Source organism: Scatophagus argus, chromosome 12 (genome assembly GCF_020382885.2).
Source record: "Scatophagus argus isolate fScaArg1 chromosome 12, fScaArg1.pri, whole genome shotgun sequence".
In the NCBI taxonomy this organism is placed as follows: domain Eukaryota; kingdom Metazoa; phylum Chordata; class Actinopteri; family Scatophagidae; genus Scatophagus; species Scatophagus argus.
In genome coordinates this window covers 21,098,920-21,114,491 of record NC_058504.1, presented here as the reverse complement: position 1 = coordinate 21,114,491, position 15,572 = coordinate 21,098,920, and the positions used below count along the sequence as shown (strand labels likewise).

General features: G+C 38.7%; 1 protein-coding gene across 10 annotated transcripts in view; it reads left to right on the top strand.

The window, feature by feature from the left end:
- limch1b (LIM and calponin homology domains 1b) overlaps window positions 1-15,572 on the top strand; it is a 77,925-nt gene that overhangs the window by 20,521 nt on the left and 41,832 nt on the right. For all 10 annotated transcript variants that reach the window (XR_006844827.1, XM_046405525.1, XM_046405524.1 and 7 more), the window contains exons 3-4: window positions 9,961-10,031; window positions 12,251-12,320. Coding sequence is in view for 9 of the 10 variants with exons in the window: in XM_046405525.1 (XP_046261481.1) it covers window positions 9,961-10,031; window positions 12,251-12,320 (141 nt within the window). In the remaining variant the exon portion in view is untranslated. The remainder of the gene's footprint in view (window positions 1-9,960; window positions 10,032-12,250; window positions 12,321-15,572) is intronic.

The window sequence follows — 15,572 nt, the reverse complement described above, 5'->3', positions numbered from 1 at the left end:
CCATTGAGAACTACTGAAACTAAACAAAGAACCAAAGCTTTGTCTTTGCTGGAGCTCCAGAGGAATTCTGGTGCTTGAAATGAACACATTGCATAGATATTATATACATTGCATTACATAATGTATAGGTATTGAAATTCAATCATTGTAACTGTTTTCTCTTATTACCTACTCTACCTTTTTCCAATGATCTTGTCAGTTGACATTGCTTCACTTGCATTCATTTTCTCTTTGGAATTATTAAATGAATAAACTAGATTATAGTTTACAGTAAAAAGATTGTTAGATTTATTTATTTATTTATATGATTTGTTTGCAATTAAGGGCTGATTGTCAGCATCATGGATGTATAAGAATTTGTTTCATGGCAGCAACAGTGTGGGAAATTCTTCACTGGTTGACAAATCTCCATCATCAAATTCATCATTATGTTCTTGTGTTACCAAGGACACAGAAAGCTTTTACTCCCTTTGCACCAGAAGATCAGCATTTTGCCTTATTATACTCTGATGCCAAAAGTAATTGTGGATATCTGTAGAGGCTGTCAGTATTTTTAAAACCGATCTCTGTTTTACTTTTAAGGTTGCAGTGAACTGTTAAAATGCTTCTTACTGTGCCCTTTAAGAATGTACTTGGCTGGTTATAGAGCACAAATTGAATGTTATCTGTGTATTTTTCCACTGTGACAGTGGACATTTTTTTCACAGGACTGTTCCCAGTTGACATCATGTGTTTAACTCTCCTCGACATCCACTGACATGATGTATTAAAACTTTAATTGAGGCTGGAAAGGGTAGGAATGCACCTGAAAGAGGAGCTTTCAGAAGTGATTGACAACACGCTTATATGACATGTGTCACCAGCAAATTAGCATGAGCTTGTTTGTTAGGGTACATTCCTTCACTGAGCAAGAGACAGAGGAACAAAGGATGAAAGGAAGCATAGTTCTGATTTGACCTTTTAAACTTGTGTCTCACTGAATCATTGTTAATATCGATGTTTCAGGGCTCTCTTTTGAGTAATGCTTGATTCATTGCTCTGTAGAATTGAGACACGAAAAATGAACCAGGTCTGGAAAGCTTCTCGCACTCCAAGTTCCTCAGTTGTCTTTGGGAATTACTATCTCAGAGGGTTTAGTTGACTATGACAGCTTCTGCGTGTGTGAGCGACTTTGTGCATGGTGGGCACATTTTCTTGTAATCATGAGCATGTGGCAGACTGTTGCTTGCAGGCATGTTTGTCTGCAGGGTTTGATAAGAAGTAGTGGTTGGTACTGAACTGGATGTAATATATATACAATGTATATATTGTTTTTACACATGTACATACCTGTATTTTTAAATTTTTTTAAATTTTGAACACATGTAAATACCTGTACTCTTAGATTTTAGATTTATACTTATCTTGTTTTGTTTATCCTATTTTTATACCTTTCACTTTTCTTTCTTGGTCGGGAACACTGCAAGTGTAATGTCTGTACGAAAAAGAATTTCCCTTCGAGGATAAATAAAGGAATTCTGATTCTGATTCTGATTATCTTGATCAGTGTTATGAAAGCATCTTTACCAATGTTCAAGAAGAGAACTCTATCAGGAGTGAGGACTTAGGGCACTAAAAACACACACCAGCACTCACGTATGGTATGCTTCAAAAAATCTCAAGGATACAACATTACGGCAGCTTTCATCTAAAGACTGCCAAGCTTCATGTGGCCTCATGTGGGCTCTGAGTGAGAGGGCCACTCTGTTCTCTAAAAAGAAAAATCTTAATTTTCCTGCCCACAAATTGTATGCTTAATTGAGTTTGAAAATGTCCTTTATCCAACATGGGTACATGTCAGAGAGAACTGTGGTGTAACTCTTGTGTTTAATATTCTTATATTTCAGTAATGCTAGGCTGAAACTGAATCTTCAGGTGTACTGACTTTGTTAGGTTTAGATTCTAAACATTTTATGTTTCCAATAAGGCAACATCTATTTTAACATCTGATTAGACTATAAACTGCAATTCTGCACTCCTGTATTAAATAACGTAAATAGCACAATACTTTAACTTTAACGTAATCACAATAACAAATGCTCAGTCTCGTATTGGCTGCTTGATAATAAGCTACATCTGTTACCTTTGAATGAGGAATGGCAACCAGCACTTTGATATGCAGGTTTCAAAGCAACACGAGACAGCAGAGCTCAAAAGGATCACACCATCTGTGGCCTGATCCAGGTGTACTGGTGGATATCACTGCAGAGTAATCACTTGTGCCATGCGGGAAGGCCTTGAAAATCATGACGACATATCAAATGCAAACTACATCAAAAATGTAAACATAACTTAGTTTGTGTTTACTGTGAATTCAGTCTTTAGGGGGTAAGAATTTATCCACATAGGACCAAACTTCCAGGTGGTCTCTAGATTTATAGTGTGAATACAGACAGCAGACGCCTTAACAGACAGTGGGTCCGTCTCCAGAGACAAAGCTGTGACGGGGAAATGTGTTCCTGCAGCGTGGGGCTGCTGACACATAGTCCCTAGGGTGCTGTTATTTTACTGTTTATAATTCAGCATGTGATCCACCATGATTTTTAATTTTTTCTTCAAGTGTTTGTGCCATTACAGTGAGCGTCCTACTGGTGAGTTCTTTGCTGGTTTTTGGTTGTATTTAAATGTTTATTTATATGACATCAGTTCTGCAAAAGCAAATCGTCTTGTTTCTTGGGTCAAACTTAACATTGGAGAGTCTTCATGTTAGCATATAGGTAAACTTAGGTTTAATCTAAAGCTAAATATCACATAATATAAATGTAATATAAAGTTAAAAGTTGTTTTTTTTTTATTTTGTTTTTTAATTATATTTTTTTGTCTTCCCAGTTACCAACCTCATCTGTTGCTCATGAAAGTAGTTCTGGTTTTGCAACATTTAGTGGTAGGGATAATTTATTTCACTGGCAATCAGACAAAAAAAAAGACAAGACATCAGTTCCAGTATTTGAAAAAATGCTAAATATCAGGCCAGTAATCATCCAGTTTACAGCTGCAGTGTAACATGTAAATATAATGTTGCATCTGATCAGTTGAAACCAGTGCGTCTTCCTGAGTAGGAGCAATCCATGAGTAATCAGGATTGTGTAAGGTTTCCCACGCCAGATGACTCTCACCGGATCCACTGTGTGCCTGGGAACATTTGTGCTTTTCTGAATAAATGAGAATGCAGCAGTAGAAAGTGTGTGTTTGTTTGTGTTATAAACGCTCTACATGAAAAACAAGCTGAGCTGTTTCCCTCCTCACATTCGTCAGAAAGTTTTACAGCACAGACTTGAGTATAGTGTAAGCTCTTGTAAAACATGTTTACATTGTAGACTCTGACAAACAGTCTGGTAATCTGGTGGTGCTCACTTCAAATGTTGTTTCTATGAACAATGTAAGGTTTCATAGTCCCATTCACTTCTGTTTAACCGATCTGCCCCAGAGTGATTTTTCTCCAGTCTGGAACAGCACACTTATTTATGTCTTCCTTTCCCCTTTATTGTGCTATCCGTGGCTACAGATCAACATAATTCATTGTTGCTACCTGCAGCGTGTGGTTGGCACATGTGAATGGTGAACTTGTTTTATCCAGTACAAAGGGTCCTGCATTCCATTTTCTCATGTTGTATCATTCTGTTAGAAAGTTGTGTGATAATTTTGAAGATGAATCCCTTTTGAATGAATGTTTGGTCTATTATTTAGAGAGAGGTCATTATTCTTGTTCTTCAGGGTGGTCTTTCAAGCTGTTATCCATTACAGGTTTTAGACTATTAAACACGGTCATCTATCACAATAGATGCCTAAATAGTCTGCTGTCATCAAATCAGCCTATAAAGATTCCCCTCAGAAGCCGTGGTCTGGCTCTGGGGTTGGACTGTTGCGGTCCAGTGCTGATTTCACTGTGTATAATGCCATGCAAATTATACTGCATTAACTGTCATTACCTGTGATGTTCTCTATTTCATGATGATCCCTTGTTCATCATCTCTAGGCAGTGACTCTGCCGTGTTTCCAGCTCGACTCAACTGATTTAAAACTGAAGCTGCTTCGTCAAAGCAGTTTGTCTTAACTCCGACTCCTGTAAACACATGCCGACACCAAATGTGTGTGCTGATCTGTTTGTAGGCGAGTGGATGCTTTTCGCATGTGTGGCCCATTGAGGGTCCATGAATCTTTGTGTCAATGAACAAAATATTGTTAGTTCACTTGTGTTTGCTTCTAGACTGTGTGAATGTGCTTATCTGATCATCCTTCTGTCTCCTACCAGAATCTTTACCTACTGGCGTCATTGTGTCCAGTTCAGTCTGACACAGTGATTGGTCGGATCTGCAACTGATTTTTGCGATGATCTGCCATGCAGGCTTCAGAAGAATGTTCCAATATTGGCCCAAATCTTATAAAACCTCTGCTAATTCAGGAAAACCTCATGATGCTCGCTAAAATTAGGCAACAAGGAAAAAGAAGATACACAAGCAGTTCTCTTATCCAAGCCAAGATTGGCCCCAGATGCCTTAAGCGCCTGCTCTGTCTACTGTCTGAAAAGGAAAGTTTGTAACAACATGTACCTCACTTTTGAGCAGCAAAACTCTACCACATCTGTAATGATAGGCTCTGCATTATCATATTTTGTAGCTTCAATTCAACATGCTGTGCAGTTCTCTGTGATTTTGTGTGTGATTTATTACTTGGTATTTATAATGTCGAAAATAGAACACAAAGTGATTTAAAACAAGTTGCTAAATAAGTTTCTGTTCATTGATTAATTATTTAACAAATTCATTGTTTCAGCTCAGTTTTAAGTGATTAGAAAGTGTTGCCTCACTAAACGTTAATTTTTTTTATTTTACGGAGCAAGTTTAAATTGACTTTATTTTGTGCTCAGGCTTTAATTGTATTCGTGCTTTCTTGTAATTATGTACTGCTATGAAAAATACTGCAAGAAACAGACTAGTTTAAGTACCATTTCAGATGATCTCGTCCATCTCCCCGCCTCCCTCAGTCCATCCACACAACATCCCAGCACACTGAGCACAGAGCAGACAGGCTGTAGTAACAATAGGGGATCCCCGTGGTGGTGGCAGCTTGTGAAAAGGTCAGGATGATTGACTGTAGGCAGATACCATCCTGACCTTTGGCTGAACTTGTTGAAGCTCTATGAGTTCAAGAGACCCCAACCAGTCAGATGTTACCAATTTTTGATACAGTTGTTTGTCTGCTTGGACATTTTTTCCCATCAAATCTTAATTCTCCGGAAGCCAGAGGCAAGATTTTAATCTTTTTTATGGTGATAAAAACTTGGCGGTTGACTCTGTATTTCTGTGCTCGAGCAGTGTTTTGCTCTGTCATGAAACAGATAACTGAACAAAATGAGTTAATTCTCTTTCTTGAAGACTACACAAATCACGTATCAGTTTCTGTTCCCTCCTGCTCATGTCATAAAGCTTGTATTAGTGACGGGCCAGCTTGCACACTGTTGTTTTTGTACTGTTAATCAGAACCAGAAGCATTTACAGATTAAGCTCTCTTGCCAAGTTGAATTCACAAGATTATTGGCTGAAGGCCATAAGACGTGTTTACATGTGTTCTTGAACTTGGATGCAGAGTGTTGATTCAGTCAGGATTATGCAACACAATTAAGGCAACATCCTGTAAGTTAGAAATCTTTTGACTACAAAGTAGGCGCGTGACTTCGAAGCAGGCGTGTGTTAGGAGCACATGTCTCTGTTTATGTTCACATGTTGAGCTAACAGCTGTCAACTCTTTAACAGGCTGATCGCACTTCGCCTCAGGGCCTTGAAGTAAGTAGTGTTTTAGTTCCCCAAGTCACGGAAACCAGCCTGTCAGAAACCTTGAATTATTGGTTGTTAATTTTGGACAGGTAGCATTTAATGCACGGCCCCTGGGATTATTGCTGCTCCTCAATAGATCGGGTTTTCATTAGAATGCCCTCAGGGTGGAGGGATTACAGTAAACTGGTTCAGAAGAGGGAGGCAATTGAAGTGCTGTTACACACTCAGTTACTTTTCGGTTTGACAGAAAGCTCTTGGTTTGTCTGTAGTGTTGACTAAATGTGCCATACCAAGTTTCCTTCTTTATCGTGTTCTGAATAAACAAAATCCAGTCTTTGAGTTGTTTTCCACTTTTCATGACATGACATGATTTTAGAGGATTCTTTTCTCATCACATTGATGCTTTATTTCCCAGATCATGAAAGCAATGTCCACTGTGAGTCTTCATGCTAAAACTTCATGGGGTTTTCTGTTTTATTATTCATCAAAGCAGAACATAGATTCACACACTTTTGTTCCCTCAGGGGAACAGGATTTGGCAAAAGCTAATGTTGTTCATTCATGCATTTCTAAACTAACATAGCCTTCCTTTCTTTATGGATACTAAAGTGTTAGTCTTACCATTTTGGACATGAAGCCATGAGCATGACTTTGGTTTGGACATGAAGGGTTTCAAAAAGGAAGGAAGTGAAATGAAGGGGAAAAAAACAGCATTGTTTGTTTGTGAAACAATACAGGCAACATTCCACTGAAAACAACAGAGGCGACACATTCCTTCTCTTAATTGAGTCCCCTCACATGACCCTGTGTCAGTTTTAACACCACATTCTTATTCAGAAGTTTCCAGCATTTTCAGGATGCATCTTTCCATTGAGGTGTTTTGTTTGACTTAATGTGTGAAGTATTTTACATATCTGCTCTGTAAATCTTGCATAAATCAGTAACGTCAGTGTTCCATCAAAGCTTAGTTTGTCTGCTAACATCTCCTTATCTAACTTATCTAACTTACAAATATTTTTTCATGTCTTGTAATAGCAGCTCAGGTGTATCATCAAACAACATGTTAATGTTACTTCAGTCAGAAGCTGGAATCTGTGTTTCTATCTGACACAGTATTTTTTAATAGAAGAATGCATCATCATTATTAATATTGTCATTGTCATTCCAATACTGTTGTTATCGCTGTTGTTATGCCTATCTGTAACCCCCACTCTCTTACCCTTCCTCTCTCTCTCACACACAACCCAACTGGTCAAGGCAGATGGCCGCCCACCTAGAGTTGGGGTCTGCTCTGAGGTTTCTGCCTTCTATAAGGAAGTTTTTCCTCACCACTGTCGCCAAGTGCTTGTTCATGGGGGGCTTTGTTGGGTTTGTCTAAAAATCGCGCTATATAAATAAATTAAATTGAACTGAAAAAGTCAGCCTGCGTTGCATTATACCCAAATGTTCCCTCTTAGTCCAGCAGTTTCTTCAGCTCAGGATGACACCTTTCTTGTAACAGCACAATGAGAAAAACAGAATATCTGCTGTTTTCTGCAGTTGTCAGAGCCAAGAGAGAAATATGTAATTTATGTGAATGTGCATGAACCCCGAAGGACATGATGTAATTGCCCTAACCTTAAAGACACTGCTTTCCACCCACCAGACGCTCATGACATCATTTTGGAGATTTATTAAAGGTGGGGAAAAAAGTCTTTCAAATATGCAGATTTAATGTGTCCTGTCTTTTGTTTCTTTCAAGAAATTATGAGTATGAGTAGTTTCTGTATTTCCCATTGGAAACTTGTAGCGCTAGATACATTGTACCTTACCACCTGTCTCCTGCCTTGTTTATCTGCACAAGTGCATTTTCCAGACTTTTTTTTAAAATAATGATGACAGCAACTTTCTTTTTGCCTTTCCCTTTCCTGCACGCACTGTCCTCAAATGGATGAATCTTTGTCAAAGTGGTAACACTGTAATCTTCCCTTATGTGTGACAGTGTAATCTCTCTGCGCAGTTGTACTCATTGACAGGTTTAGTGAAGAGCTGACCTAGTGATTAGAGAGCACACGGGTTCAACGCCTGCAATGACCAGCATGTTTCCTTTTTTCAGCAAGTTCCCCAAACCTGAGCATATGCTGAAGAAGGGGTGCTACTTGTCAAGCAGTTAAAGGTCCTCCATCTTTAGTATGCAAAGTATTAATGTTCATGTGACACATTTATTCAGGCGATCCTAAATCAAGGTCATCTGCTCAGCTGCAGATATAAATGTATCTAGGCCATCCAATCGTAACTGGGATCAGACCGTGAAGTTTTACTCTCTTGTTAACAAAACCAGGGATGCTCATCTCTAATGTATAACACCTGGGATTTCAATGGATTTACACTGACGATCTGGGATGCTATTTTCTCATATACAAGACTACAGAATGTTTCATTTGTACTATCTTGAGTCTTGAAATGTTAATTTTGTATGTAGAAGAGACAAAAATATTAACAGATTCAACCTTTCCTTTAAAACTGTAGTTATGTGGTCGGTTGACCTTCAGAGGTCATGAGCAAAAAGAAAAAATAAATTACTCAAGAAATGGCTGTGGAATTTCTACTCCAGTGTCCTCTTTGCTTTTGAACTTTGCCACTTTGCTACTTGTGATCATTTATGTTTAATTCAACAAATTACATTATGTCGTCCACCAGGGAATTTCCACAAACTGTCATCGTAGAATCAGGGCTTTGAAGACCACCATGTTTGTACTGTGAAGCGGACTTTTAGGCCTCACTCATCACTGTTTTGTGTTTTCAGCAACACCAGGCACACCTGTTGACAAGGGCTCTTGCAGTAGGGAACAGTGTTGGTGAATAGATAAATGTCAGTATACAGGGGAAATATGTGCTACTTTCTTTTCTCTGTTTGTCTATCTTTATCTGCCTCTCTAACTCCTGAGCTCCAGAAACAATGTCCAACTAACCTCGCCCAGCAGCTGAATTGAGGCCTACTGTCAGCCTACTCGCTGACAAACAGCAGTCCGTTTCTTTTGTAACAGCTCCAGGCTTCCCGGTGAGCCAAAAAGCAGAAACAGGAACACACTGCCAGGCCAGACACTCTACATCACCACACTTTCTTTCACAGCTGTGTAAATAAATGTAAAAAAAACTCTCAGGAAATTTAATCTCATAATTGTTTTGCCTTTCAAACCAGCAGTCCAAAAGGGCTCCCCCATTTTTTATGGGCAAATCCCTGCCTGTGTTTGTGAGAATAAATGCATTTTAAGTGGGACTGGTCTTAAAAATCCTGCAGCAGCATAAATTCTGGAGTGGGAGGCAATTATTTCACCATTGGTGTTCTTGTTTGCACTTCAAATGTTTATGAATGCTCATGTGGGACTTCAGATGTACTGATGAGATATCCCACACACTCACATAACTAAAGGTGAAAGGCCAGCTGAAGGTTGAACATCAGGAGTAAATTGACTAATGGAAGCTGCACAGCCCTCAGCCACAGTTCGATCCACTGATATCGGTCCAATACCGGCACAGATTAATCAGCCATACCAATTCATTGGTCTGACTCTAATTTTGATTCACTTTGTTTCATTACCTTCCCTTCAACAGAACCCTGAACATTTTTGGAACATGTAAAGGTTTGCTTACCCCAGAGTTTGGCACACAGTTTTTATTTCTTGTTTAGTTGCAAGACTTAAAGTTTTAGAAGCGTTTATGTGTTGCATTATTTGTGCAAAGCATGCCTGCATGCCTGATGGTCATTCGTATTCTTGCAAATACATGCAGACAAGCAGCTTCTCCTCCTCTAAGAGTTTGACCAACTATTACCCGAGAAATCCCCTGTCACAACATATTAGCCTGCCAGGGCGGTTTGGTGGGGATGATTGCGGCTTATGTCAAGCTTGTTAGTGTTTAGCACTGTTAACCAGAGAGGGACTTGATATATGGCCGGCAGCTCTTTGTGTGCTTCTCCATACCATTCCCAGGATTTACTGTGAGCAAAAAAACGTGAAAGGAGTGTTAATCAAGGTTGCTTCTTGGTTTCCAAGTGATGCCTTTTTGCCTTGACTTCACAAGACTTGATTTTTATTTGATGTTCTGTTTTTGTTCTGAAGAAATCCTCTTAAGTTTTGCTAACTCATTCCTTTTGTTCTTTCTGTAGGCTGTGACAGGAAGATGCTTTGGTGACAAGGATTTCAGAGGAGGTTTGGAGAATGGTATACTGCTATGCGAGTAAGTTCTGACTGCATTTTATTTTTGTCTGACTATTAGTATTAATTATTGTCCGCTAACTGCTGACTGCCTTTTAAGACTTTTGTCATTGTTGCTCTTTGTCAATTCCTGAAGAGAATTATGTTTTTTTTCCCTCTTGTCTAAATGACTGTAAAATGTAAAATGTGTATAAAAGTGTCTTAATTTGATTCCTGATTTCTATTTTATGTGAGGCATTCAGTCTTCCACATTATTCTACCATAGTGACTTAAAATAGGTGCTTCAGTAGAGAACGCTCCAGCCCTGGGAGTAGGAAGGCAAAGAATCCTCAAACAAATCCTTTTCACAAAGAGATCAAGTGAGCGCTAGTTAGTTTATAAAAAAAACAAGGCACTGCTATGTTAGCTTAAAAAAAAAACCTGAAAAACTAGATATGTTTTCAGAATTATTAGGAAGAGCATTAGCGGTCAAATCACTTTTTCATTAAGTACATAAGTTAAGTACTTATTTATTACAACTCTGAGGTCCGGTGATCAGAGAGACTGGCATCCTGTTAAATTGTCCTCTGTTTTGACACTTGAACTCCTGTCTGCCCGCTCACAATGAGTCAAGGTGCACTTGCACACTTGCACGGTCTCCTCTCCAAATTCCTTTCTGCCAATTTAAGCTACCCAAGCCCTGTGTTTGTTCCATTTTTACTGTGAATACAGACATCACATCCAATTTAGCAGTGTCCCCATGAGGAATGTTAATGGTTATTTCATTCAGTTGAATGACCATTTGATTAATTTCCATTAAGAATTTAACTGATTAGAAATTTATCAAGGAAAACGCACACAGTATCACAATGCTTCTACAGATATATTCAGTCAGTGTATTTAAAGAGTTTATTGACATACTCAAGCAGTTATTGCAATTAAGCATCTAATCTTTGAAATGTCTGTTTAGGTTACTGATGTAACTCAATCATCAAACTGTTCTCTTAACACCATGCAAGCATTTAGTCAATTAATGCACTTAATTAAAGCAGCAGATTGGACTTCCTGTGTACAAATTGTTTTGAATCTCACTAATTTCACAAGCAAAACGCCCTCCAACCTCCTCCTCTTGATATACAAGGTTAGTTTTGATTGTGTCTGGGCTTTAAACTCCAGGAAAGCAATTCTTGTAGTCATCTCCTGTAGCCAACGGAGACAGTTTACAGCAGACTCAAATAGGTCAAATAATCCTGCAGATAGTTGGCAGGACAAGAGATGTTATTTTTGAATTATTTCCATCACAGCTACAGTAGGATTGCTGGTACATTTTTTCCCTACATATTTTTGTAAACAACAAAAAAAAAACGAAACAATAATTGATAAGATTCATATGGGAATCATACAGAAATCCTTTTAACTTTTTTTGTAATTTGGGGGGGTAAACAAAAAGGGGAATAAGAGGTAGGTTGTAACATTCTCATTCCAGGCAATTTTTCAAGCATGAAGAAATTGTCTTCACTGTGTCTAGAGCTCACTCTTCCCTCCTACACATATTGTATGTGTCACTGAGAACTCTCCTCTCCTGGAGTTGTTTGAATTTATTCTGGGAAGCATGCAGTACAGCAGGAAATCTCTAACTGAAATTGGAGTACATTATGAAGGCTGAGGGAAAGAGAGTTCACTAAAAAGGTGAATTACAGTGTTTCAGTGCAAAATAACTGCTGAAATGTCATGGACATCACAGGACCAGTGATATCCAATACTGTCAAGAGTATCCCTGGGTGGGTTTTTACTGAGCAGGATCATTACAGAGCTTCCTGTGATGAAAACACACACAAAAGATGAAACTGGACAGAGAGAGAGAGAGAGAGAAGGGAATTGTGAAACTGCTTGTTCATTCATTCAAGCTGTCTGAGGTTCAGGAGTATTCTGTATCTTTCTCGATAAGATGTTTTTGTGCATGCAATGAGAGATGACATAGCTCTGCGCATGCGTAGCTCGCTGTGATATGTGCGTGTACTGAAACATGCTAACAGCAGTGTGTGTAGAAGGAGAAGCACTGATTTTCGACTCTGTTTTAGGATCTGTCATAAAACTTCCAGTCGACACTGTAGGACCTTCAAAAAAAAAAAAAGTTTTTTGCTTGCTAATTTTGAGATGCACCATATGAAATATTTATTTTAACGTGCCATGAAGACAAGTTTTAAAGGCCCTGCTAAAATTCAGCTTGTGGAATCTTTTTCTTTTTGTGTTTTTTGTCAGGTTGCTGAGCTCTATTAAACCCGGCCTGGTGAAGAAAATCAACAGACTTCCAACACCCATAGCTGGCCTGGTGAGTCCTGACTTTACAGTGTTTCCAGCAAACCTTAAGACAATCCTTTGATCCTCTTGAATCTTTTTTTCTCCATAGTATCTTTTGCTTTTTCATTTTTTTTCACATCGTTTCGTGTCTGCGCCTCTTCCTCCTATTTCTTTTTCTTCACCGCCTTCTTCTCTCTCCATACTTCAGATGTTATTCTCACACTGTCTAATGTTTAAAAAGTTGCTGCAGCCTGTTGTCATTTCCCTGTAATAAAATGCAAAGCTTTATACATGACATGGCATAGCGCTATCACAGCAAGAGCATAGCAGCCGCACACCTTTAAGCTTGAGATTATGGCTTTTTTTATCTATGCAGAATTTCCAAAGCAGAAAATTTACATGTGTACATGTCCATGGCTTTATTGAAGTATCTCAGGTTTGCCTCGAGCTCTCAGTGAGGGCCTGTAAGTTCAGTAGACCTGAACTCTGATACATTTCAACAGAGTACAGTGCAACACAGTGGAGCCCTTTCATGATGTCTTAAGACCTTGATCTGGAAGAATCAACCTTTCAGGTCCAGGACCAATATGTGAACAGAGGCACTTTGAAAGTAGATCACATTGGAGCTCATGCTTAATGTGCTTCCATCTCCTTCCTTTCCCACCTGCTTTCAGTTGCATTCTTAACTGCTGTCTTAAAGACTATTCTTGTAAATTAAAAAATATATATATGTATATATATGTATAATAAGATTTCCACCCTCTAAAAATTAAAAAGTTTTCAGCTTGTTTTCAATGGAAATATTTGTTGCTCTTCCCACCCCCCCCCATTGTGAAAATGTGGAATTATGATTTATATGAGCAGAAGGCCATATTTTTGTGATTAAAGAGATGAAACTGCAGTTACAGATTCTTTTATTTTCCTAATGACTCAAGTCAAGATGGCATTCATCAACTTGTGAATGAGTTCCTATGAACAGAAATGTTAAAATGTGATAATAGCTATACAAGAGGGCACAGGTGATTAGGACCAAAGCTCTAGTACTTTAAGAAAGATGATGTGAATGGGAGCTGGGTATTATTTGGATCACAGCGTGACAGAACAGACCAGGAAGTCCATGTTGGACTGAAATGGCTTTTCTTATCTCATGACGTCACTAATGGCTGCCAATGAGCCTTCTCTCACTTTTTGCAAGTGGCAGATAATTACAGAGCCACATTCTTTACAGACCTTTTATGCAATACAGTTGCTGCTAGAATTAGTTGATTATCCTGTTAGAACCTTTAAACCCAGGAGCTTCTGTGCTCACTCCGTCTGAGTTATGTTTCAATTATGTGATTTGTGCATAAACATTAGCATCTAGCTTCTGTGGCACCTTTGTTCTTTGGTTCGCTTTGTTTTTTTGAGTTCTGTCCTCCTCTGGCTGTACTGTCCTTATGTCTGTCATCATCTATAATCAGTTCATCTGCACTGGTTGACAGCCATGTCTTTATGATGTTTTAAAGGCTCTTGAAGGGCCTTTCATGGATCCACCACGGAACAGTGCTGCATTTCTAAGTATTTATATACTGTGAAAACTATTGACCTCCACAAGTGGTTTAGGAGTTATTCAGAAGTCTTAAGTCGTCAGATCATTTTTTTTTAAGATGAAACAAACAGCAGTAACTGATGCATGTAACAATGACATTAAAAACAACTGCTCTTATTGGCCCAAGTAGCGGCAATTCGGTCACAGGATGAAAAATAGTACATGACCATTACTAATTGGCCCAAAGGGGCAGATGAATCATCCACTGAAGACAACATGTTTACATTTGTAGTTTTAGGACAACATATTAAATGAAAATGAAAAAAAAAAAAAAAAAAATCACACCTGTTGGTTTTATTCCAGTTCCAACAACATGCCCCCCTATACATTTAAAGTTACATAATTCTGTCTCTAAGCTTCCTGAGGCTTTGCAGGGATTTTTCTTCTTCTTGGCTGTAATTAAAGAGGTGATAAAAATATAAACAAGGGCTCTGCTGTTATCTGACCTATCGTAATAAAACACAGGCTACTCCCCCTTCCTCTTCCTGTTTGGGGGCTAATGGGAAAACGAGTCTCTGAGGAGGTTTGGCTGTTTTGTAATTAGAGCAGCTACCTCCGTGCTTGGGCAGCTCGGCCTGTCTGTGTGGCTCAGTGTTCGTCTCAACAGGTTGGTTGTTGCATGCTCTGCTCCCAGCTGTCTCCGGGTCCGCTGGTGTGCTCATGTTTTACAGTGTCCATACAGACAGGCGGTGGAGATTGACCTGCAAGTTGAATGGTACTGATTCACATGTTTAAAAAATGTCTTGTTTTCAGGCATGGAGTTAAGGGCAGCAGGAATTTGTGTGTACAAAAAACAAACAAACAAAAATAAATAACCACTTCACATCTTTTTAATTCCAATTTTGGGGATTTTTAATTTTCATAATCATTTGAACGATTGTTGGCTTCATTAGTACAAGATATTTCAGCTGTACTCTTGGAGGAGTGATTGCTTTTTAAAGCCTATAAAAACACTTTCTAAGAGTAAATCTAGCCAATAAGCTAAAAGCGGTAGCGTGCACCCTGCTCAAACACACATACATGCACTGCAAGACAAGATCAATAACATCTCTGCATACCTCAGTGTTTACCTGATACTCTGAAGCTTGTGTGACAGTCAACAGAGGCAGCTGAAGTTGTGAATTGTTATGGATGGCTATGGCTGCACTCATAGAATCTGGGGTTACAACAGCAAGCAATGATCTCGTTTTCTGGAACATGTATGCTCATTGTTGCTTGCGTAGCCACATCAGTCATGTCATCTTCTGTAACAATTTAATATTCACATTATGGACACTACCATGACACTACCATGACCGCCTGTAACACACTGAACATGTTTTTGCACACCATTCACGGCCTAACCATTTACTAGGTTTTGACCAAGTCTTTTTAGGAATTGTGACTATGGCATGTATTTTTTTTCCAGAATTATCCTTGATGGGGAGAAAAAAATAACCAGGAATGTATTTTATTAACATTTAAGTGTATTGTTTCCTTGTCCTGTGCAGCTTGTATCTGGATTATGTGAAGGACCAAAATTAGGGCGTGAACACTGATCCACTTCCCTGAAAAAACTACCAAGATTAGTATATCACTTGCCAGTTATACTAGGGTTGGTATTTCCACACTTATGATAACTTTTTCCCAAATTATTATGACTTGATCTTTTTTATTATTATTATTAACAGAGAGCACAGGAGCTTTGTGTCTTAG